This window comes from Scyliorhinus canicula, chromosome 15 (assembly GCF_902713615.1).
Source record: "Scyliorhinus canicula chromosome 15, sScyCan1.1, whole genome shotgun sequence".
Lineage (NCBI taxonomy): Eukaryota > Metazoa > Chordata > Chondrichthyes > Carcharhiniformes > Scyliorhinidae > Scyliorhinus > Scyliorhinus canicula.
In genome coordinates this window covers 145,390,254-145,414,662 of record NC_052160.1, presented here as the reverse complement: position 1 = coordinate 145,414,662, position 24,409 = coordinate 145,390,254, and the positions used below count along the sequence as shown (strand labels likewise).

General features: G+C 42.8%; 1 protein-coding gene across 2 annotated transcripts in view; it reads left to right on the top strand.

Moving 5' to 3' along the window:
• The first annotated feature begins 2,387 nt into the window (after positions 1 to 2,387).
• Positions 2,388 to 24,409, top strand: part of eif2d (eukaryotic translation initiation factor 2D) — a 32,036-nt gene continuing 10,014 nt past the window's right edge. For both annotated transcript variants that reach the window (XM_038820351.1, XM_038820352.1), the window contains exons 1-9: positions 2,388 to 2,476; positions 2,922 to 3,029; positions 4,328 to 4,722; positions 5,760 to 5,877; positions 7,513 to 7,558; positions 8,889 to 8,992; positions 10,461 to 10,601; positions 16,426 to 16,515; positions 21,801 to 21,896. In XM_038820351.1, coding sequence (XP_038676279.1) covers positions 2,391 to 2,476; positions 2,922 to 3,029; positions 4,328 to 4,722; positions 5,760 to 5,877; positions 7,513 to 7,558; positions 8,889 to 8,992; positions 10,461 to 10,601; positions 16,426 to 16,515; positions 21,801 to 21,896 — 1,184 coding nt within the window. In that variant the 5' untranslated portion in view covers positions 2,388 to 2,390. The remainder of the gene's footprint in view (positions 2,477 to 2,921; positions 3,030 to 4,327; positions 4,723 to 5,759; positions 5,878 to 7,512; positions 7,559 to 8,888; positions 8,993 to 10,460; positions 10,602 to 16,425; positions 16,516 to 21,800; positions 21,897 to 24,409) is intronic.

Here is a 24,409-nt window from a genome sequence, read left to right as displayed (position 1 = left end):
GGCAGATGGAATACAATGTTGGTAAATGTGAGGTCATCCACTTTGGTAGCAATAACAGCAAAATGGACTATTATTTAAATGGTAACATTTGCAGCATGTTGCTGTGCAGAGGGACTTGGGTGTCCGAGTGCATGAATCGCAAAAAGTTGGTTTGCACGTTGCAGCAAGTAATTAAGAAGGCAAATGGAATTATGTCCTTCGTTGCTAGAGGGATGGAGTTTAAAAGCAGGGAGGTTATGTTGCAGCTGTACAGGGTGCTGGTGAGGCCACACCTGGAGTACTGTGTACAGTTCTGGTGGTCTTACTAGAGAAAGGATGTACTGGCAGTGGAGGGTGTACAGAGGAGATTTACGAGGCTGATTATGGAGTTGAGAGGATGAGCTTGAGGAGAGACTAAGGAGACTGGGACTATACTCATTGGAATTTAGAAGAATGAGAGGGGATCAGATAGAAACATACGATTATGAAGGGAATAGATAGGATACAAACAGGGAGGTTGTTTGCACTGGTGGGTGAAACTAGCTCTAGGGGGCATAGCCTCAAAATAAAGGGGAGCAGCTTTAGGACTGAGTTGAGGCCACCTCGTTAAATGTTTTTAAGGCAAAGGTAGATTTTTGAATAATTATGGTGAGCGGGCGAGTAAGCGGAGCTGAGTCCACAAAACGATCAGCCATGATCTTATTAAATGATGGAACTGCTTTTAGTTCTTATGTTCTTATAATCTGGCGGAATCATTCCAGAGTCCAAAGAATTTTGGAAAATGGCCACCAATAGATCTACTATTTCTAGGGCCACTTGCTTAAGCACTCTGGGATGGAGATTAACAGGCCCTGGAGATTTATCCACCCTTAATTCCATTAATTTCATTAATGACGTGCCAAGTTGTTTATAAAGTGAACTTTGCTTTTGAGGTTAATGACCTCATCTGAACCCCTCTATTAAATTGTACAATGGGAGTTCTGTCCAAGAAATTATTTTAATTTGAATTTTGTATCTTTTTATTTCATGTTTTGTTTTAAGCCCAGTCTGTCGCTGCCGTGTTTTAGCTTTAGGCGAAGGTTTTAATCAATTATTGGGGTGGGAGGATTTTCCGGCCATTTGCTGGCAGCGGGAAGATTCCGCCACTGGCCCAGGTGGGCTGCCTCTGCTGCCGCAAAATACATATGGGCGGGCGGGGGGGGGGGCAGCACTGCTGCCTCACAGCTCCAGGGTCCCAGGCTCAGTTCCCTGCTGGGTCACTCTGTGCAGACTCGGCACAGACAGTGGCCCAAACCGGGAATCGAACCCGGGACCCTGGTGCTGTGAAGCAACAGTGCTAACCACTGTGCTACCGTGCCGCCCACAACATACTTGAACCTGTTGCATTTTTTTAAAATATATTTTTATTCTCCTTTTTCACATTTTCATCCAAATTTACATTCACCAACAATCAACGGTAACAAATACAATGACAATCCCCTGGCCAACAATCCCTTCCTCCCACCAACTCCCAAACAACCCTCAACATTTTAAATACAAACATCAAAGAAAAGGATTCCGAATCCACCATCCACCCCATACATAGTCACAGCGTGGAGGCCGGCACCAAGCTCTGTATCTCCTTGATCCTCTTCCATTTTACCCAGCCCAGCATCTAACTTTCTTGACTTTCCCTAATGTATTTGAGTGAACTGCCTTCCCTAATAAGCATTTGAGTAAAGGTTTTTTTTTTCTAGGAACTATTTTAAATCTACTCTTCACAAAACATATTTAAGTTTATAACCTCTTATTGTACTGGTCGGGCTGACATCCTTGCCAATGCCATTTAAAACTTTATATGATATTAGTTAGATTGGCCCAGACCTTGCTCGCTATATGATCAATGAAATGAAATGAAAATCGCTTATTGTCACAAGTAGGCTTCAAACGAAGTTACTGTGAAAAGCCCCTAGTCACCACATTCCGGCACCTGTTTGGGGAGGCTGGTACGGGAATTGAACTGTGCTGCTGGCCTGCCTTGGTCTGCTTTCAAAGCCAGCGATTTAGCCCTGTGCTAAATAACGCTCCTCTAGTGTGTTAACCAGCACTGCACACGGTGCTCCAGCCAAATCCTGACCAATACGTTGTAGAAACTGTACATAAGCTCTGCAGACTTGCACTGTATCATTTTAACTTTAGACTAGCTTTAGTTCATCTTTATAAAAATAGTGCAATAAAATATCAATGTACATGGCCGAATCATTGGTATCCGTTATTTTATTGCTCACAAAATTAAAAGATTCTACATTTGATTATAACATGAATTATTTGCAAATTTAATACAAAAATTGTTTTCTAATGAGAATCTGCTGTGTAAACATTTTGATTCACTGCATGCAGTAAGTCTGAATTATTTTACTGTTACAGACCTTATGTTGCCTGGTGTGGTTGTGCCACCTTCTGGTCTTCCTGAGGTGCAGCAGGGAGATCTTTGTGCTGTTAACCTTGTTGAAAACAGGTATAGTACTCCCATACTTCATTTTTTACCCCAGTTTTTATCCCTTTTGCAAAGTTTATTTGCAAGAAACCTTTGTTTCTTTAGACTGTACTGTAGGCCAAGTTATGCTCTGCAACCCACAGAAAATCATAAAGTTAAACGGCTGAAGCACGGAGGTGAACATTGAGCCAGTTGTTGGCCTTGTATTCTTTGTCTGGTATTCTTGCTTCTCTGTGAAAGGCTGCTGGTTGATGTAGGTATTGCAGACAAATGGAACAAAGGTCGTTGCTTTAATGTACCTCACAGCATCGGAAAAAGGTCCGAGCATTATAACTATTTTTTAAAAAGAAACACTCAAGCTTTTGCAAGCAACTTGAGAGGCGAGGAAGATCCACATGATCCTATTTAAAGTTAAAATAAAAATAGTGGTTGCTTTATTTTATCCCTTTTGTTCAACGTATTGCAGAGCTCCAGTGGCAGTAGGCTTGGTCACTATACCAACAGCAGAGATGATTGCAGCTGATATGAAAGGAAAGGGCGTCATCACCCTCCACACATATCTGGATGAGTTATGGTAAGAATGGGAAGTACTCAATTCAAATTGTAAATATTACATGGCTGCAAAGAAATTGATTTCAAATATGGCAGTATACATTTTTTCTTTATTAAATTTAAAGCACCCAATTCTTTTTTTTTTCCAATTAAGGAAATGAAATGAAATGAAAATCGCTTATTGTCACGAGTAGGCTTCAATTAAGTTACTGTGAAAAGCCCCTAGTCGCCACATTCCGGCGCCTGTTCGGGGAGGCTGGTACGGGAATCGAACCGTGCTGCTGGCCTGCTTGGTCTGCTTTAAAAGCCAGCGATTTAGCCTGGTGAGCTAAACCAGCCTTTTAGCAATTTAGCGTGGCCAATCCACCTACCCAGCACATCTTTTGGGTTCTGGTGTTGAGACCCACGCAGAATCAGGGAGGATGTACAAACTCCACACAGACAGTGACCCGGGGGCGGGATCAAAGCCGGGTCCTTGGCGCCGTGAGGCAGCAGTGCTAACCACTGCACCACCGTGCCGCCCTGCAGAGGCTATCTCTAACTCTGCTGGATGGATTGTTGTGGGAGTTTAACTGCGTTTTATACAATAGTGCACCCACCAACCTGACACGAGGAGCACTGGAAGATTCAGTTTAGATTAGTGTCTGTTCTTTAATAATAATCTTTCTTGGTGTCACAAGTAGGCTTACATTAATGCTGCAATGAAGTTACTGTGAAAATCCCCTAGTCGCCAAAATGCGGTGCCTGTTCGGGTACACAGAGGGAGAATTCAGAATGTCCAATTCACCTAACAAGCACGTCTTTTGGGACTTGTGGGAGGAAACCGGAGCACCCGGAGGAAACCCACGCAGACACTGGGAGAACGTGCAGACTCCGCACAGTGACCCAAGCCGGAAATCGAACCTGGAACCTGGTGTTGTGAAGCAACACTGCTAACCACTGTGTTACTGTGCCGCAACTCTACTAATTTTTTTTCTTTCTAATATGATTATTAATTTGGGTTCTTACAAATTTGACCATTCTTTTTTTCCCACTGTCATCTAAATTACTGTCCATATCTAATGTATGATCCATGTTCGAGTACTTGCTGAATTATTGTTGTTAACTGGATTGACGGGGGAGGTAGCTAAAGGAAACTCTGCTCCCCTGTTGCCACCTGCATCCCCCACTTCCCCTGCAAACCTGGGGGGGGGGGGGGTTTACTCTTGGATACAACACGGCAGCTGGTTCATGGCCCTTTTCGCTGGAAGGTGCAGGTTGAAAGAGGAAGAGAGAGAAAATGCTTTTCTGAAATCAATTAAATTCTTTATTCTTTTTAAGGGCATTCGGAGAAAAGACTAACCCACCTGTGATTCCCCACGTGTACTGTGAGTCTGGGGAGACTGGACATCAGACAGAAGAGGAGGAGGAGGAGGAGGAGAATGAAGAAGGAACAGATGATATTGAACATGTGACTGCAGAGCTGGACAGTATAGAGAATGATACAGCAGATATGGGCACCCTTGGTTTCAATGTGGAAAATGAATCCGAACATGCATCTTCAGCAACAGGCCAAACACATGATAGTGAGGGTCATGGCTCAGAGATTGTTGATCTGAAAGAAATAACAAAAGGCACCGGGAATGGCCAGGACACTGGGAATGGCCAGGACACTGGGAATGACCAGGACACTGGGAATGACCAGGACTCTACAGAAATCACTGGGACTGTACAGGGTATGAAGGAACTTTCTTTAAAAAAAAATCTACCCAGGATAGATTATCAAACATGTAGATCACATCTATAAGGAACCGTCATGAGAAATTGCCCCTGGTTTTAAGTAGATGGCTGTGCATACCTTCTTGCATACCAGTTCAAAAATCCTGGAATCCCACAAAAGCAGAATTTGATATATTCATTCCTTCTCTGGATACTTTGAGAAATACCCAATAATGTTCAGCAATGAAAACAGTCCAGCAGTAGGAAACTAATGTTTTTTAAAAATCAAAACGTTTTATGACAAAGTGAACTGTGATTCCAATTAGTTTTTTTTACAATAGTTGCATCTGATAAAAAGGTGAATAGATCCTTTCTTTGCATTTTTGCCCCATATTAAAAGTACACAGTTTGTCATTTTGAAAGAAATCCTTTTGTTTCATAAAAATATAAAATTCTGCAGTGGTCAGGATTTAGTTCTGCATCCTAACCCTTCAAAATGTTTCATATAACGAAAAGAATATATTTTACAAACTGCAATCTACTTAAAATTTAGTTACCACTTCATGCAAAAAAAAAAAAACTGAATAATCCAACAATTTGAATTAAACAGACAATGTAGCAGATCAGGAATTGAATATGGTGGATTGAATTATGAAGTTTAAATTAAGCAACGTTGATTTGAGTAGCCCACACGGCAATGTTTATCGCTACAAGAAATTTTGTTGCGAAATGTGAGTGTATTTGAAGGCTCGCAGAGGAATATCAATGTTTAAATAAATGGACAGAATAAAATGTTTTTTGAGAAACAAATCTAAGATCTTCTAAAGTTTAATGGAAGGGGTTGCTGCCGGCAATAAAAGCCCAGTGCCTTCTGTAGTAGCATTAAACACCAGGGTCCATTGTCATTGTGTGCATTCAGTTTAAGCCCTGTAACAGAATCTTGGCAGGCACTTAACTGACCTCTCAAGTTAGGTTAGTAGCAGACCAGTATTCAGTTGGACCCTGTAATGGGCAGAGCAAATATAGCTTTATTTTCCCCTTCCTATTCCTACAGAGCAAATGGATGAGCTCCTTCTACAGTGTTTCCTTCATGCTTTGAAATTTAAGGTGAAGAAAGCAGACCTGCCACTCCTTGCAAGCACCTTTCTCAAGGTTCATGTATATCCATGTTGGTAAGTATAGTATTCAATCTCGATTGCAAAATGGCGTTCATTCATTATGGGAGCTTGGTTGGCACTCCACGTTTCCAGTTTAGCGAAGGACTAGTTTACAAAGTCTCAAATTAGCTTTTGCTTTATTATTAGTCAGATTTCCATAATAGGCTGCATTTTATTTAGAAATTGAGGCGATGGCTCAAAGGAAAAATAATAGGATCATAGAATTTACAGTGCAGAAGCAGGCCATTCGGCCCATCGCGTGCACCAGCCCTTGGAAAGAGCCCACAGCTCCACCTTATCCCTGTAACTCAGTAACCCTACCTAAACCCTTTGGACACTAAGGGCAATTTATCATGGCCAATCCACCTAACCTGCAAATCTTTGGACTGTGGGAGGAAATGGAAGGAAACCGGAGCACCCGGAGGAAACCTATGCAGACACGGAGAAAGTGCAAGCTCCGCACTGACAGTGACCCGAGGCTGGAATTGAACCCGGGTCCCCGGCACTGTGAGGCAGCAGTGCTAACCACTGTGCTGCCCAGGATGAGCGATCTTGCATCTTATTGCCATTGTCCTGGATTTTTCTACTTTTGTTAGTAGACTGGGAAGAGAGAAGCCTAGAAAAGAATTAGACACTCATAGTCTGGTACTGTTTTTTTGCAAAACAAATACGATTGCCTTCACTTTTAAATTGATTAAATTGGCACAGAACCCCCCCCCCCCCCCCCTCCCCTGCCTAAATATAAGAAAAAATACTGGAGCCGTTGTTCCATGCCAAGACAATGGGCGGTATTTACCAACCAACCCGCTGCGTGTTTTCGGCAGTGGAGGCGGCCCACCAGCAGGATTTATCGACCCCGCTGTTGTCAATGGAATTTCCCGGTGACTGCACCTCTCATTGCTGGGAAGCTCGTGCGCTGGCGTGAGACCAGAATATCCCACCAGCGTGAACAGCCGGTAGATCGTGCCCTAAGTGTGCACTTAAAAACTTGAGCAAAGTCAAGAACGGTAATTCTGAACGTAGCTTGTGGAAGTATCAAAACGTGCCTGCACGATACAGAATTATTTCCCCTTCGCCACTGAAGAGAAGAAAATGACCACTTTGGGCCTATCTCAAACTTGGCTTGCAACCTTTCAAAAGTTCAGCCATCATGAAAAAACGTTTGACAAATATGTCTTCATCTGTTTATGAGCTAGCAATATTAAAATAATTTGTTTTGTAAAGTAATCTGATTTGAACTGGATAATTGCAGCACATGTCACTGTGATGGAAGTGCTAGACAACTCTTCTCACTTCCCTAATGAAAGATACTGAAGAAACATTTGTTTGTGTGGTGCCACTTTTAGAAGCACAGCGGGAGACTTGTGTCGATTCACCAGGGCAGGCAGCCATTCAATGAAGAATGCCAAGTGAGCCATGTGGGGAACAGCCTACGGCACTGCCTGCCAGGCAATCGACTTGCGTCTGTTAACTACATCACGCAAAAGAGTTTATGCTCCACTGCTTGTCAAATATTTTTACTTGTTTATAAAGAAATGGTGTCCCCTTGGTTTGAGAGCCCCATGTACTTGAGTAAGTTATTCACTAAAATACAAAACCTTAATTATGCAGAATTATTTTAATTTTTTGTGCTATTTTCTTGTTGCATAGTCCTGAAGGCCAACAATTAGACATCAAAAAATCAAGTTATAAGAAGGTAAGTTAATGCATAGAAGTGTTTCGTACAACAGTCAAAGATAGTAAAAATTACAAAAAAAACTTTGTTTGGAGATGTATGCTCCTAGCCAGTGCATTCCCCGGAGATTTCCGATATCCTTCAATGGTTAATTTTAAATACTTAGCAATTTTTCTTTAATGATATAATCCCTTTCCTCAATAGACATTTATGTTCTGAGGGTTCAGGGGCTATGTTCAGGGGCTGATTTAGCACAGGGCTAAAGAGCTGGCTTTTAAAGCAGGTCAGCAGCACGGTTCAATTCCCGTACCAGCCTCCCCGAAAAGGCGCCGGAATGTGGCGACTAGGGGCTTTTCATAGTAACTTCATTTGAAGCTCCCTTGTGACAATAAGCGATTTTCATTCATTTCATTTTCATGTTCCATATTCTAATAGTCTTAATGAAAAAAGTATTTTGACTTCTCCCTTCTTTCTTTGATCGATCATTCTGAATTTACCCCCTTGGTGACCATTTTCCTTCACTATTTACCTTCTCTAAAGCTTTAATAATTTTCAAAACCACTGCTCCTTTATCCTTCCTTCCAGTGAACAAAAACTGAAAATATCAAGCCTTTCTTCATAAATATATCTCCTAATTCCAGGCTTCATACCAATGAATCTTTTCTGCAGCCTTTTCTGTCTTTTAGAAAGGAATGTCCAGAACTGCACCCTAAACTCTGTGAACTTACTGAATTTGCACAAGACATTTGTATCACTTCCATTTGTATTTTTTGTCTCGGACATTAGTCCAGATTCCCATGTGGCCTTATAAATCACCTTTTGTTTTGTGTTGCAATGGCAAAATAGTAATTGTGATCTACGTGACTATTATGTTTGTTCTCATTCTGAGTAATCCAGTAAACTGATTGGCCTTTTTAACATTCAGTGTTAAAGTTGTCTTCAAATTTTCTGCAGTTAGATCATAGCTGGTGCTAAGGGTTCCTGTACTGGGTGATCTTTGATCTTGTGAAGCGATATATATTTGTTGGCTGCAGATATGCTACAATTTTATTTTGCTGGGAAGCTGAAACTTTGTAATGATGTGAAACATTAAATATAACCACCTGATTGCAATACTTGCACTCGCCTCTGAAACAGTGGCTTCTTCACATGAATCCTGAATAGCACCATCATGTAGTGAGAATCCTGTGATTTAGGGCAAAGATAGTCAAATGCACTGCATGTGACTGGGGGCTTTTCACAGTAGCTTCATTGAAGCCTACTTGTGACAATAAGCGATTATTATTATTAATGCTATCAATGATTTGGTCTGTATGAGTTTTTGAAGTGGTCTGTTTAACTTTGTCCTCAGCTCTCCAAGTTTCTTCAGATGATGCAGCAACGCCAGATAGTGCAAGTGAAGGAACTCTCAAAAGGCGTCGAAAGCATTACTGCTGTGAGCTGGAAGCATGCAGAGTATGTATGAAAAACAAAACCATTCCTCATCAATCACACGTCCATGAGGGTGGCAGGGTGGCTCAATGGTTAGCACTGCTGTCCCACGGTGCTGAGAGCCTGGGTTCGATCCCGGCCCCAGGTCACTGTCTCCCCTTGTCTGCGTGGGTCTCACCCCCACAACCCAAAAAGATGTGCAGGGTAGGTAGATTGGCCACGCTAAATTGCACCTTAATTGGAAAAAAACTCTAAATTATAAATTTAGATAGAGTGGATGTGGAGAAGATGTTTCCACTAGTAGGAGAAAGTAGAACCCGAGGGCACAGCCTCAGACTAAAGGGACGATCCTTTAAAACTGAGATGAAGAGGATTCTTTTCAGCCAGAGGGTGGTGAATATGTAGAACTCGTTGCCACAGAAGGGTGTGGAGGCCAAAATCACTGAGTGTCTTTAATTGAGAGATAGATAGGTTCTTGATTAATAAGGCCATGATTGAATGGTGGAGCAGACTCCGAGTGGCCTAATTCTGCTCCGATATCTTATGGCCTTCTGGCTCAGTTGGACCTGTTTATGTGCATGGAGCGGTGGGGCTGGATAGGGGCCCAGCAATAGGTGAATATTGACAAAGATGCTGAGGACACAAAGACAAAAGAATGTAAATGGAGATGTCCTTCAACATACTGCTCACCTTTGTTCCGCCAGTCACGCATTCTAATGGCTTTACATGCCGCCTTACCCGTAATCACCTCCATTTACATTCCTTTGTCTTTCTGCCTTTTTTTTTTCATTTTTATTTTTTTCCTTTTAAATTTTTTAGTGTCCAATTCATTTTTCCAATTAAGGGGCAATTTAGCGTGGCCAATCCACCTACCCTGCACATCTTTGGGTTGTGGGGGTGAAACACGGGGAGTGACCCAGAGCTGGAGTCGAACCTGGGACCTCGGCGCCATGAGGCAGCAGTGCTAACCCACTGTACCACCGTGCTGCCCTGTCTTTCTGCCTTAATGCAAACACCCCATCCCCACTAAGGTATTAAGTCTAATCCTATTCTCTCTAGCTTTGACAAGGAGTCATCCAGACTTTGAACATTAGCTCTTTTCTCTCCCCACAGAGGCTGTCAGACCTGCTGTGATTGTCCAGCATTTTCTGTTTTTGTTTCAGATTCCAGCATCCATAGTAATTTGCTTTTGTCTTCCTGTTTATGTGTTAACGGGTCTGTACGGTTTATTTCTGTGTAATGTAAAGGGGACAAAAGCGATAGATTCCAGCACAGTAGTCCTCTAAAACCACAATCAAATCTTGATTAACAGATTCCATTGGCAATTCTAGTCTTGCAAATTGAAATTGAAGAAGTGACATTCTGATAAAAGGACAAGTTCAATCTTGTCAGGAATCTTTCTCACTGGGGGCAATAGGAACACTAACTCATCAGAGTATCTGTGAAATCGAGTTGTCTGCATGCCATTTAGAATTGCACTTTCTGCTTGCAGCCTGCGGTCCTTCAGAGTTCCTGAAGCAGCTACTGGTGAAGACCCGGTGAAGATGGACACAACTTGCCAACCACTTGAGATCAAGTCCTTTTACAGTGTTCCCAGTAAATTAATTCCCTTGTTTGAGCATGCAAGTCTCAAGTAGGTATTGTTAAACTGTGTGCCTGAAATGTGCAATGCTGTCTATCTCTATTTGTGGGAATAACCCTTTTTTCTAAAAACAGAAATTATTTTATGAGAGTTGGCCGCAGGTACGCTTTCATACAGTGAGTAGTGAAGAATATGTTTGAGAAAGCTGTGAATTTGTAAGTCTGGGCGGATCGTTGAGTGGTGCCCTATACACAATGAAAGTTTTGAGAAATGTAAATGATCTCGATGTATTACTGAGTATAGCAGAGGTGTGGCCAAGTGTTACTGAGGCTGACTCACACTAGCTACAGGACATTGTTAACATTCATTATGACCCCGTGAGATCTGAAATGTTAACGCACTCTGCACTGGATACGGCCAGACCTGATGAACATTTGCAGCATTTCCTGTTTTTATTTCAGATTCCCAGCATCCCTTCGCTTGCAGTAGGAGGCGCCACCTTCATGGAGTAGAAGTCCATCTTTCAGAGCCCAGTGCTTTGGAATTGTTATACATGATTGTCAGGATAAGAGGGGCTTGGGTGCAAGCTATAGTGAGTGGTAGTTTTAGGATTAGAGTGTGGGGTAGGATGATCAACAGATGCAGTGTTCTTCTGATGGAGGCAGCGGAATGGTTGGCTCATATGATAAGGGGCTGTAATTTTTCTCTTGAGTTGATGAGCCCTGTCTACATGGTGAAGTCAGGTCCAGAATCTTCTTTACATACAAGATCTTGTTTGAGTGGGAGAATTTCAATTTCTTTCCATTCTGATTCAGTATCAACTACTTCCAGGTTACAGCACAGATCAGTTTTGGTGTAAAGCTTCCTTTCAATGTGTACTAATCACAACTAAAGATTATATAGAATTACATAAAATCTATAGAATAGAAACAGGTCATTTTGCTCACCTGGTTTATGTTGGTTTTTACATTCCACGCAAGTTTCCTTCCATTTTACCATTTCCCACCCTGCCCCAGAGCCTACTGTTCCCTTCCCCCTTATGGATGTATTGGCAGTATCATAATTTTCAAATTCTTATCCTTGTTTTCAAATCTCTCCATATCCCTGTCTCTCTCTCTCTCTCTGTCTGTCTGTCTCTCTCTCTCTCGGTCTCTCTCGTTCTGTCTCTCTCTCTTTCTGTCTCTCTCTCTCTTCCTTTAAGGTGCACCTTAAAACCTATCTGTGACCAAGCTTTAATGTCTCCTTCTTTGGCTTTGTGTCACATTTTGATTAATAACATTCTTGTGAAATCTTTTGGAATGTTTGACTCTGTTGAAGGTTTTGTTTTATATGCAAGTAGTTGTTAAATGTATCAGTGCTTATCTGCTTTGACCACTCCGACTCAGTCTTCTACAGAAGCCTATTGCTCTTCTCCATCACAGCATGATTGGCTGTGGGCGATCATACCAAGCTCATTCAACATATAGCTTGCTCCTTGAATGAGTGGGTGTTTATTGACAATGGTGCTGAACTTCGCTTTTATGCATTTGCTAACTCATCTTACAATCGAGATTTAACTTGAAATGGGGCCCTATTCCACTTAGCAATGTGTACACCTCCATAACCCCTTCTCATTCACCTCATTTCAAGCCAAATGGTAACTTTTTTGTGCCGTTCTTTGCAGTTGAGGCCTTCAACATTGGAGATTAACTCCACATCCCTTCTCTGTCACTTTTCAAGAACTTTAACTTTTGCTTCACTGAGCAGCAATGATTGTAATGACTCGTATTTTACAATTTTATGTCTGCTCTCGATTTGACTTGTATTGACTTTCAGCATGGCTCCATGACCTGCTTGTTTGGGAAATGGCTGCTCTACCATGAATGGATATGGTCAGAGGTGAGTCCATTACCATTCGCACATCCCTTTCCATGTCTTTCCTCGCACTCTATTAGTCATTGAGTATATTGCTCCTTGTTTCCCGATGCACAAACACTTGTGCTTATTTGTCAGAGTTCTGCACATTTGCAAAAATGGCCGATTCTTTATCATTTTATCACATGAATCATCGTGCATTATGGTTTTGAATCCAGGTCAGTGAGGTAGATCCAAAACAGTATGGCTCCTGTACCAATGCCCAAGGTTCTGCATTCCGTTCATCTACCCACTTTATTAACTTAACTCACAGCCTTCTCCAATTCCTTTCCTGTCACTGAGATTTACTTGCAGTGCCCGCTGTCTAATACTATACAGCAGCCTTTCACAAAGAACTTGGTTTTCTGGACATCTTGGTATGCTGTAAATGGGTCTTTCTAACAACCATCTAAGACAACACTTCCACAAAATAAAGTTATGTACCTTGCGCACCATTAGACTGAATATTTCATAGATACTTCTCAGCTTTGTTCTTCTGATCACCTGCATTATTTTGCCAATTATTGCAGTCAGATTGATTGGCTGGTAGTTTTGACTTGGATTTGACACCTTAGACCATAAGAGCATAAGATATAGGAGCAGAATGAGGCCATACAGCCCTTGTCTGCTCCACCATTCAATCGTGGCTGATATGTTTCTCATCCCCATTCTCCTGCCTTCCATCCACAACTCCTGATCCCCTTGTTAATTAAGAACCTATCTATCTCTTAAAAGGCACTTAGTGATTTGGCCTCCACAGCCTTCTGCAGCAGAGTTCCACAGATTCACCACCCTCTGGCTGAAGAAATTCCTCCTCATTTCTGTTTTTAAAGGATCGTCCCTTTAGTCTGAGATTGTGTCCTCTGGTTCTAGTTTTTCCTACAAGTGGAAACATCCTCTCCACATCCACTCTATCCAGGCCTCTCAGTATTCTGTAAGATTCAATGAGATCTTCCTTATCCTTCTAAACTCCAACGAGTAATAATAATAATAGTTTATTGTCACAAGTAGGCTTCAATGAAGTTACTGTGAAAAGCCTCTAGTCGCCACATTCTGGTGCCTGTTCGGGGAGGCCGGTACGGGAACAGACCCAGAGTCCTCAACTGCTCCTCATATGACTAGTCCTTCATTCCAAGGATTATTCTTGTGAACCTCCTCTGGTCCCTTTCCAAAGCCCCAGCACATCCTTCCTTAGATGCGGGACCCGAAACTGCTCACAATACTCCAAATGGGGTCTGACCAGAGCCTTATACAGCCTCAGAAGTGCATCATTGGTCTTGTATTCTAGCCCTCTCAACATGAATGCTAACATTGCATTTGCCTTCCTAACTACTGACTGAACCTGCATGTTAACCTTAAGAGAATCTTGAACAAGGACTCGCAAATCCCTTTGTGCTTCTGATTTCCTAAGCATCTCCCCATTTAGAAAATAGTCTATGTCTCTATTCTTGCTACCAAAAGTGCATAACCGTGCACTTTTCCACATTGTATTCCATCTGCCACTTTGCCCACTCTCCTAGCCTGTCCAAGTCCTTCTGCAGCCCCCCCGCTTCCTCAATACTACCTGTCTCCCTACATATCTCTGTATCATCTGCAAACTTAGCAACAATGCTCTCAGTTCCTTCTTCCAGATCATTAATATATATCATGAAAAGCTGTGGTCCCAACACTGATCCCTACGGAACAACACTAGTCACCACCTGCCATCCCGAAAAAGGCCCCTTTATCCCCACTCTCTGCCTTCAGCCAGTTAGCCAATCCTCTATCCATGACAGTACATTGCCTCTAATACCATAGACTCTTATCTTATTTAGAAGCCTCCTGTATGTCCCTTTGTCAAAGGCCTTCTGGAAATCCAAATAGATCATGCCCACTAGCTCTCCTTTTTTCCAATTTCCTTGTTATGTCTAACTTCCTTGTTACCTCCTCAAAGAACTCTAACTGACAAAATCATTCTGACTCAGTCCTATTTTACCATGCACTTCCAAGTACTCCGCAATCTCATCTTTAATAACAGACTCTAAAATCTTACCAATGACCGATGTCAGGCTAACCGGCCTATAATTTCCTGTCTTCTGCTTCCCTCCCTTCTTAAACAGTGGTGTTACATTAGCCACTTTCCTGTTCTCTGAGACCCTTCCTGACTCCAGTGATTCCTGAAAGATCATCACCAATGCCTCCACAACCTCCTCAGCTATTTCCTTCAGAACCCTGGGGTGTAATCCATCTGGTCCAGGTGATTTATCCACCTTCAGGCCTTTCAGCTTCCCCAGCACCATCTCCTTAGTGATGGCCACTGCACGCACCCCTGCCCTCTGTACTCTTGAAATTCTGGTATGCCACTTGGGTCTTCCACCGTGAAGACTGGTGCAAAGTTCCTCTGCCGTTTCTTTGTTCCCCATTACTACATCTCCAGCCTCATTTTCCAGTGGTCCAGTGTCCATTCTTGCCTCTCTTACCTTTTATATATCGATAAAACACTTGCAGTCTTGTTTTATGTTACAAGCTAGTTTACGCATATTTCATCTTCATCCCTCTGCTCGCTTTTAAAGGCTTCCCAATCCTCTGGCTTCCCACTGATCCTCGCCACTTTGTATGCTTTTTCCTTTGCTTTTATGCTGTCCGAGACGTCCGTCGTCATCCATGGATGCCTCGTCCTCCCTTCCTCGTCCTTGGGATGAATTTCTGTTGTGCCTCCTGAATAACCCCCCAAAACACCTGCCATTGCTGGTCCATTGCCTTCTTTGCTTGACAAATTATATATTGAATATAGACATAGGAATTTAGAATGTGCAATGATTGCGGTTACTGTTATTTATTTGCTTGTTATCCAATAAGTAAAATTGCTTAATAATCATAAGACCTAAACATGTTTTTCTGTATGCTGTCCTAACCACATTATTGAAAAAATAGCTAATTATCAGGCTTATTGATGATACCTTTGAGGTCACGAGCAATTGGGATTTGTGTTTCCAGAACAATCAAGATATGAATGCCAAAAAAATCTAGGAATAAGGGTAGAAAAGACCCAAAAATGTAAAGATCTATTTATTTTGCCATCCAGGTGTTGTTCCTGGGATACATTGTGGTCTTTGCATTACAAGCACTCTGCTCCCTTACACCTCTCTCCATCACTGACAGTGGCACATCTTTTTTTCATAGAATTTACAGTGCAGAAGGAGGCCATTCGACCCATCGAGTCTACACCAGCCCTTGAAAGAGCACCCTACTTAAGCCCATACCTCCACCCCACCCCCATAACCCAGTAACCCCACCTATCCTTTGGACACTAAGGGGCAATTTAGCACGGCCAATCCACCTAACCTGCACATCTTTGGACTGTGAGAGGAAACCGGAGCACCCGGAGGAAAGCCACGCAGACACGAGAGAACGTGCAGACTCCGCACTGTCAGTGACCCAAGCCGGGAATCAAACCTGGGTCCCTGGCACTATGAAGCAACAGTGCTAACCACTGTGCTACCGTGCTGCCCTTGTAAGATCCTTTCTTGAATTATGATTTTATATTCTACCGTTCCTTCCAGTTGGCACAAAACCTTCAGTTATGTGACAAATGTTTCTGATATTCACATACATACACCGTCAAACATTACTACTGATAGCATTTAATTTTCTTCCACCAACTCTCTCTGGTCTCTGGGAGAGACTTGTAATTAAAAAAAAAACTGATTAATGGACAATCTCCCCCAGGAACTGATTCAATGTTACTGAAAGTCTGATTTTACTTTGTATTTGTTCTTGGTGGGAGGAGACTGATCCAGCAGTCTAGGCTGAATTCTGGTTTGGGTCTCACAGGTAGGTTAACCCCACATGGTTCCTTAAACATGCGTCCAGATTGCAAACTATTAAACATGCGTCCAGATTGCAAACTATTAAACATGCGTCCAGATTGCAAAGTATCTTCAGAGAGTCAGAATTCTTTCTTTATTTGATTTCCTGTTAAATTTGTTTCCATTCTGTTTAGAAAAAGTGCGACCCTCTCAAATGCAGATGTTAGAAGCATCATCACAACTTATGTAAAGTCCAATGAACTGATAGACGACTACAATAAAAAGTAAGTAATCCACAAGGTAATATCAATCTTAAAAATATTTCAAACTTTTTAGAAAGAATTTGGGAAAGAACAAACAATTTGTGCATCTGGCAACTTAATGGCAGTGAGCATTGCTATACTAAACAGAGAAGCTCCAGGAAACTGCCAAGGATCTTGCCACCTAGAATGCCGAAATGTGCCTTGTTAACTAAAATGTGCTATTCGGTAAGGTAGTTAGCCATGATCATATGTTTCACATGTCAATGGGGGAAATCGAGAATTATGGGGCACAGTTTCAGAATAAGTTTAAGTCAGATGGAGAGGAATTTATTTAATTGGCTGTACATTTTATGGGCATTATTTATGCATCTATTGTATTTTGCTTGACTTGATATTTCTTCACAATGTGATTACTTAATATCTGATGCGTCTTTCTCTAATAGACACACTTATTTTGTTATCGCGTTGGTGTATTTTATCCTGAAATTATAAGTTGCTAAAACAAAAACCTTGTAATTCTGCTGTTCAGAAACACATGGTTCAGTATTTACCAGTGTTATGGTGGGGGGAGGTGGATGTTAATTTAAATCAGTCCTGATATCTCCCCTCACAATCTGTCCGTAAACATAGATGTTTTGAGTTTTGGTTTTCCTCCTGTGTAAGTGGTGTAATCTTTTCCCCAACCCTTCAGTTTTGCAGTGATCCAATCTTCTATTAAGAACCCCACAGCAAACTTGAGATCGGGTAAACTCAGAGGAGTGGTGTTGTGTATTCATAAGCTTTCTTCACAAGCAACCTTGTAGCTGAATAGGGGCACTTTAAGAGTACGATTGCATGACACCATCGGCTGTTTGTGCAGGCAGTCTGAAATCGCAGTGTTAACATAGAGTCATAGAGGTTTACAGAACTGACCCTTTGGCCCAACTTCTCCATGCCACTCAGTTTTTACCACTAAGCTAGTCCCAATTATCTGCATTTGGCCCATATCCCTCTATACCCATCTTTCCCATATAACTGTCCAAATGCTTTTTAAAAGACAAAATTGTACCCACCTCTACTACTGCCTCTGGCAGCTCGTTCCAGACACACTCCACCTTCTGTGTGCAGAGATTGCCCCTCTGGATCCTTTTGTATCTCTCTCCCCGTCGGGCAGCACGGTGGCGCAGTGGTAGCACTGCAGTCTCACGGCGCCGAGTTCCCAGGTTCGATCCCGGGTCTGGGTCACTGTCCGTGTGGAGTTTTCACATTCTCCCCGTGTTTACGTGGGTTTCAGTCCCACAACCCAAAGATATGCCGGCTAGGTGGATTGTACACGCTAAATTGCCCCTTAATTGGAAAAAATGAATTGGGTACGCTAAATTTATAAAAAAAGAAACAAAAAGTGTATATCTCTCCCCTCACCTTAAACCTATGTACTCTAGTTTTAGACTCCCCTATCTTTGGGAAAACATGTTGACTATCTATCTTATCTGTGCCCCACATTATTCTATAGGCCTCTATAAGATCACCCCTAAGCCTCCTACGCTCAAAGGAAAAATGATCCAGCCTATCCAGCCTCTCCTTACAACTCAAACCATCAAGTCCCAGTAGCATCCTAGTAAATCTTTTCTACACTCTTTCTAGTTCAATAATATCCTTTCTATAATAGGGTGACCAGAACTGTACAGTTTTCGAAGTGTGGCCTTGCTAATGTCTTGTGCAACTTCATCAAGACGTCCCAACTCCTGTATTCAATGTTCTGACCAATGAAACCAAGCATGCCGAATGCCTTCTTCACCACCCTGTCCACCTGTGACTCCACTTTCAAAGAGCTATGAACCTGTAATCCTAGATCTCTTTGTTCTATAACTCTCCCCAACTCCCTACCATTAACTGAGTAGGTCCTGCCCCCATTCGATTCACCAAAATGCATCACCTCACATTTATCTAAATGTTTTTTAAAATTTAGAGTACCCAGTTCATTTTTTCCAATTAAGGGGCAATTTAGTGTGGCCAATCCACCTAGCCTGCACATCTTTGGGTTGTGGGGGCAAAACCCACGCAAACACTGGGAGAATGTGCAAATCCACACAAACAGTGACCCAGAGCCGGGATCGAACCTGGGACCTTGGCGCCGTGAAGCAGCAGGGCTAACCCTCTGCGCCACCGTGCTGCCCCCATTTATCTAAATTGAACTCTATCTGCCATTCATCGACCCACTGGCCCAATGGTGGTACCTTGTGGTACCTTGTCAAAGGCCTTGCTAAAGTCCATGTAGACAACGTCTAATGCACTGCCCTCATCTACCTCCTTGGTTACCCCTTCAAAAAACTAAATCAAATTAGTGAGACATGATTTTCCACTCTCAAAGCCATGTTGACTGTCCTTAATCAGTCCTTGCCTCTCTAAATGTCTGTAGGTCCGGTCTCTCAGAATACCTTCTAAATATGTACCCACCACAGACGTTAGGCTCTTCTTAAACAAAGGCACCAACATTTACTACCCTCCAATATTCAGGCACCTTACCTGTGGCTGTCGACGATTCAAATATCTCTGCTAGGGGCCCTCAATTTCCTCCCTCGACTCCCACAACGTCCTGCAATACATTTCATCAGGTCCCGGGATTTATCTACCTCGATGCGCTTTAAAGCTTTCAGCACCTCCTTCTCTGTAATATGTACACTCTTCAAATTCCCTAACATCCATGCCTTTCTCAACAGCAAATACCAATGAGAAATATTCATTTATGATCTAACCCATCTCTTGTGGATCCGCACATAGATGATCTTGTAGATCCTCAAGAGGCCCTACTCTCTCCCTCTTTACTCTTTTGCCCTTTATGTATTTGTAGAATCTCTTTGGATTCTCCTTTGCCTGATCTGCCAAAACAATCTCATGTCCCTCTTTTGTCCTCCTGATTTCTCTCTTAACTCTACTCCGACAATCTCTATACTCCTCAAGGGATCAACTTGATCCCAGCTGCCGATGCATGTCATGTGCCTCCTTCTTTTTGACCAGGGCCTCAATATCCTGAGTCATCCAGGGTTCCCTACTTCTCCCAGCCTTACCCTTCACTCTAAGGGGAATGTGCTCACCCTGAACCCTGGCTAACACACTTTTGAAAGCCTCCCACTTACCAGCCAGTCCTTTGCTGCCAACAGACTCCTCAATCAACTTTTGAAAGTTCCTGTCTAATATCATCAAAATTAGAATTTTGCCTTTTGGGCCAGACCTATCATTCTCCATAGCTATCTTAAAACTAATGGAATTATGGTCACTGGTCCCAAAGTGATCCCTCACTAACACTTCTGTCACCCGCCCTTATTTCCCAAGAAGAGGTCAAGTTTTGCCCGCTCTCTAGTCGGGTCATCCACGTACTGAGCATATCGTGAATAAAGCTTAAGTTTTGGTTGAATCTCCAAGGCCTGCAGACTCTATCTTGAATCCACACATAAAAACTGCCGACGAGGTAGGCGAACAGCGTTTGTAGGCACCAGATGAAATGATAAAGAATTGAAATCATCACGGCATGAAAACTGGCAACGGGGGAACCAAACAATGGTTGCAACCACTGGAGGAACGAATAAACCCCGAGGAAGCAGCTTTAGAGAGAAGCCCGCCACGTACCGTGCCTGAAACAAACTCTGTAGCTGTGAGTAGCAAGTACCCAGCAACAACAAATTTACAGCTGGGGGTGTTGCAAATCACAAAGGGAAACGAGCTGAGCTCAGGCTGTGCCTTGTTTTGGAGAGAAAGGAAGCACGGTCGTGCAAAAGATTCGTGGCACATTGTGCACCTGCAGATTTCCACGGAGAATGATGGTAGGAATTTCTGGCACCATGGGACCATTTGATGAGAATACAGAGCGATGGAGCTCGTGGACAGAACAATTCGACTATTTTGCTCAAGTTAACAAGACAGCAGCAGATATAAAAGTCCCAACATTCCTGAGCACACTCTGTGTGGGTGGTGATGGTGGGGGAGGGGGGGGGGGGGGGGGGGTTACATTTAACCTCCTGAGGAATCTGGGTCAGCTGGAAAAGCCCAGCGCAAAAACATACGCAGAAATAATGGAAATTATGCAGGGTCAGTCTTCACCAAAACCTTTAGCCATTGCAGAAAGGTTCAGATTTCATCAACGCACCAAGAAGAAGCTGAATCGATTGCACAGTTTGTAGCTACGCTGAAAACATTGCAAATTCGGGGAGGTGTTAAACGATACCATCAGAGATAGTTTAGTCTTTGGTTTAAGGTGCAAAGGTATTCAAAAGCGGTTGTTAACCGAAAGCAATTTGACCTTAAAGAAAGCTTTGAAAGTTGCTGTATCCATGGAATTCACAGCCAAAGAAGCTCAAAAGTTGAGTTTGAGCATAAGAATTCACAAGATGTCAGCTGAAACTCGAGCAGTCTCGCACTTGCCATAGATGTGCAAAAACCAGTAAGAAGTCTTACAACACCAGGTTAAAGTCCAACAGGTTTGTTTCAAACACGAGCTTTCGGAGCACTGCTCCTTCCTCAGGTGAATGGAGAGGTATGTTCCAGAAACATTTATATAGACAAAGTCAGAGATGCTGGACAATGCTTGGAATGCGAGCATTTGCAGGTAATCAAATCATTACAGATCCAGGGAGAGGGATAATCACAGGTTAAAGAGGCGTGAATTGTCTCAAGCCAGAACAGTTAGTAGGATTTTGCAAGTCCAGGCCAGATGGTGGGGGGTGGATGTAATGCGACATGAATCCAAGATCCCGGTTGAGGCCGCACTCATGTGTGCGGAACTTAGTTATAAGTTTTTGCTCCACTGCAAAACCAGGCATTCAGCAGCAGATTGTTGGCTCAAAGACATCATGTGCAGGAATTGTCGCAGAAATGGCCGCATTGAACGTGCTTGTTGGAAAAAGTAACAAGATTCAGGCAAAAGTTGCAGGAAGCAAAATCCGAATAAACCAATAGTAAGCTGAATCAAAGAATAAGTGTCCAGGTGGTACGAGGAGGATGTGAGAAGGAACTCGATTCACAGTCTGAAGGTGAACTGTCGTTTAATGTACTAGCTATTGCAGGTAAAAAGTAGCCAGGATGATTTATTTCATGTCTTCTTGGGATGACAGCGAGGAAGAGCACAAGTAACATTGCGATTTTATAGTCGTGTAAAATTACTCCCATATTCCTGAAAGGGATATACATCAAAATGGATTAGCATATAAATATCAAAATTCTTAATATAATAAATCTTCATCTGTGATATTTGTTTCAGTCTATAAGTATATAATTAGATTTTTGTGGTTTCTGCATTTCACAGGGATAATGTCATTTTTGTCTTTTCTCAGTTATGTAGTCATTAATCCTATTCTTTGTGACTGCCTATTGGAAAAATCTGAGCACCATACTATAACTAAAGTCACGTGGGATGACCTCTTTACCAGGTAAGTAGAGCTATTAAAATGTTGCACTCTGGCTGATATGTTACATTATTTACTGAGATAATGCACCATTAGGATTGACAAAAGCTTGCATTTAACTAGTGCCTTTAACATAGAAAATAATAACTCAGAAGGTGCTAATAAAAGCGTAATCAGATAAAAAATCAATGCCGTGACAAGGAAGGAGATATTAGGAGGGCTGACCAAATTCTTGGCTAAAGAGTTGAGGAGGGTGCTGAGGACAGTCTTCTGGGTTGAGAAGTGGGAATGCTATCAGAGAGAACGCCAAAGCTCAGTCATAGAATCATGCAGCACAGAAAAGGCCCTTGAGCCCATCATGTTTGCGCCGGTCAAAAACAACCACCAAAACATTATAATCCCATTTTGCAGCTCGCGAGTGCACATCTATTAAATGTTATGAGTGTCGCTGCCTCCACCACCCTTTCAGGCAGCGAGTTCCAGACTCCCACCACCCTCTGGGCTAAAATATTTTCCCTCGCATCCCCTTTAAACCTCCTGCCCCTCACCTTAAATCTGTGCCCCCTGGTCATCGATCCCTCCACCAAGGGGAAAAGTTTCTTCCTGTCTACTCTATCTATGCCCCTCATAATTTCATACATCTCAATCATGTCCCCCCCCCCTCAGTCTCCTCTGCTTAAAGGAAAACAATCGAAGTCTATCCAATTTCCCTTCATAACTAAAACTCTCCAGCCCAGGCAACATCCTGGTAAATTCAGTGCGATCACATCCCCCCTACAATGTGGATTCCAGAACTGTGCACAATACTCTAGCTGTGGCCAACCAATGTTTTGTACAGTTCTAGCATAATCTCCATGCTTTCGAACTCAATACCTTGGCGACTAAAGGCAAACGTACCTTCTTTTTTTTTAAAAATTTAGATTACCCAATTATTTTTTCCAATTAAGGGGCAATTTAGCGTGGCCAATCCACCTACTCTGCACATTTTTGGGTTGTGGGGGCGAAACCCACGCAGACACGGGGAGAATGTGCAAACTCCACACAGACAGTGACCCAGAGCCGGGATCGAACCTGGGACCTCAGCGCCGTGAGGCGGTTGTGCTAACCACTAGGCCACCGTGCTGCCCCAAACGTACCTTCTTAACCACTGTATCCACCTGCTCTGCTACCTTAAGAGACCGGTGTACATGCACGCCAAGATCACTCTGATCCTCGGTGCTTCCCAGGGTCCTGCCGTTTATCATGTATTCCCTTGTCTTGTTTGTCCTGCCCAGGTGCATCATTTCAATCGTATCCGGATTGAATTCCATTGGCCACTGATCAGCCCATATGACCAGCCCATCTATATTCTCCTGTAATCTAAGGCTATCCTCCTCACTGTCTACCACCCCACCAGTTTTCGTATCATCTGCAAACTTATTGATCAACTGTCCTACATTCATATCTAAATCATTTAGGTAAACCACAAACAGCAAGGGCCCCAACACTGGTCCCTGCGGGACCCCACTGGACACAGACTTCCAGTCAGGAAAACACCCCTCGACCATCACCCTCTGCTTCCTGCCACTTTGCTATCAGTCTCCCACGTGGGACCCTGTCAAAAGCCTTGCTGAAGCCCTGGAAGATTAGGCCAAATGCATTTCCCTCACCTACACACCTGGTCACCTCTTTGAAACATTCAATCAAGTTGGTCAGACTTGACCTCCCCTTATCAAAACTATGTTCTTGATTAATCCCTACCTCTCTAAATGCAGATTAATTCTGTCTCTCAGAATTGCTTCCAATCGTTTCCCTATAACTGAGGTCAGACTGACTGGCCTGTAGTTTCCTGGTTTCTGCGAGCTCTCTCTAACAGATCCACTTTTTACTTAACGTATAATCATTCTAATCTTTTCCCTATTATGTATTTTCTTTTATTTCCTTTTCATGTACTTAATGATCTGTTGAGCTGCTCGCAGAAAAATACTTTTCACTGTACCTCGGTACACGTGACAATAAACAAACCCAATCCCTTCCTCCCTTCTTGAATAATGGAACCACATTGACTATCCTCCAGTCTTCCGGAACCAGCTCCCCTGCTATTTCCTCCCTTGCCTCACTCAACAGCCTGGGATACATTTCACTTGGCACAGGAGATTTATTAACTTTTAAGCCTGATAGACCACCCAGATCCTCCTCTCTCTCTATGTTAATCTCTTTATTTTAGTAAGAAGTTACGACACCAGGTTAAAGTCCAACAGGTTTTTTTCGAATCACTAGCTTTCGGAACGCAGCTCCTTCCTCAGGTGAATCTCAAGTGTGGAAGGAGCAGTGCTCCGAAAGCTAGTGATTTGAAACAAACCTGTTGGACTTTAACCTGGTGTTGTAAGACTTCTTACTGTGCTCACCCCAGTCCAACGTTGGCATCTCCACATCATGGCTACCATCTTTAATATTATCACAGTCCTTCTCCCTGATTTCTATACCCACACCGTTCCTCTCACGAGTGAACACTGACACAAAGTATTCATTTAGAACCCGACCTACACCCTCCGGCT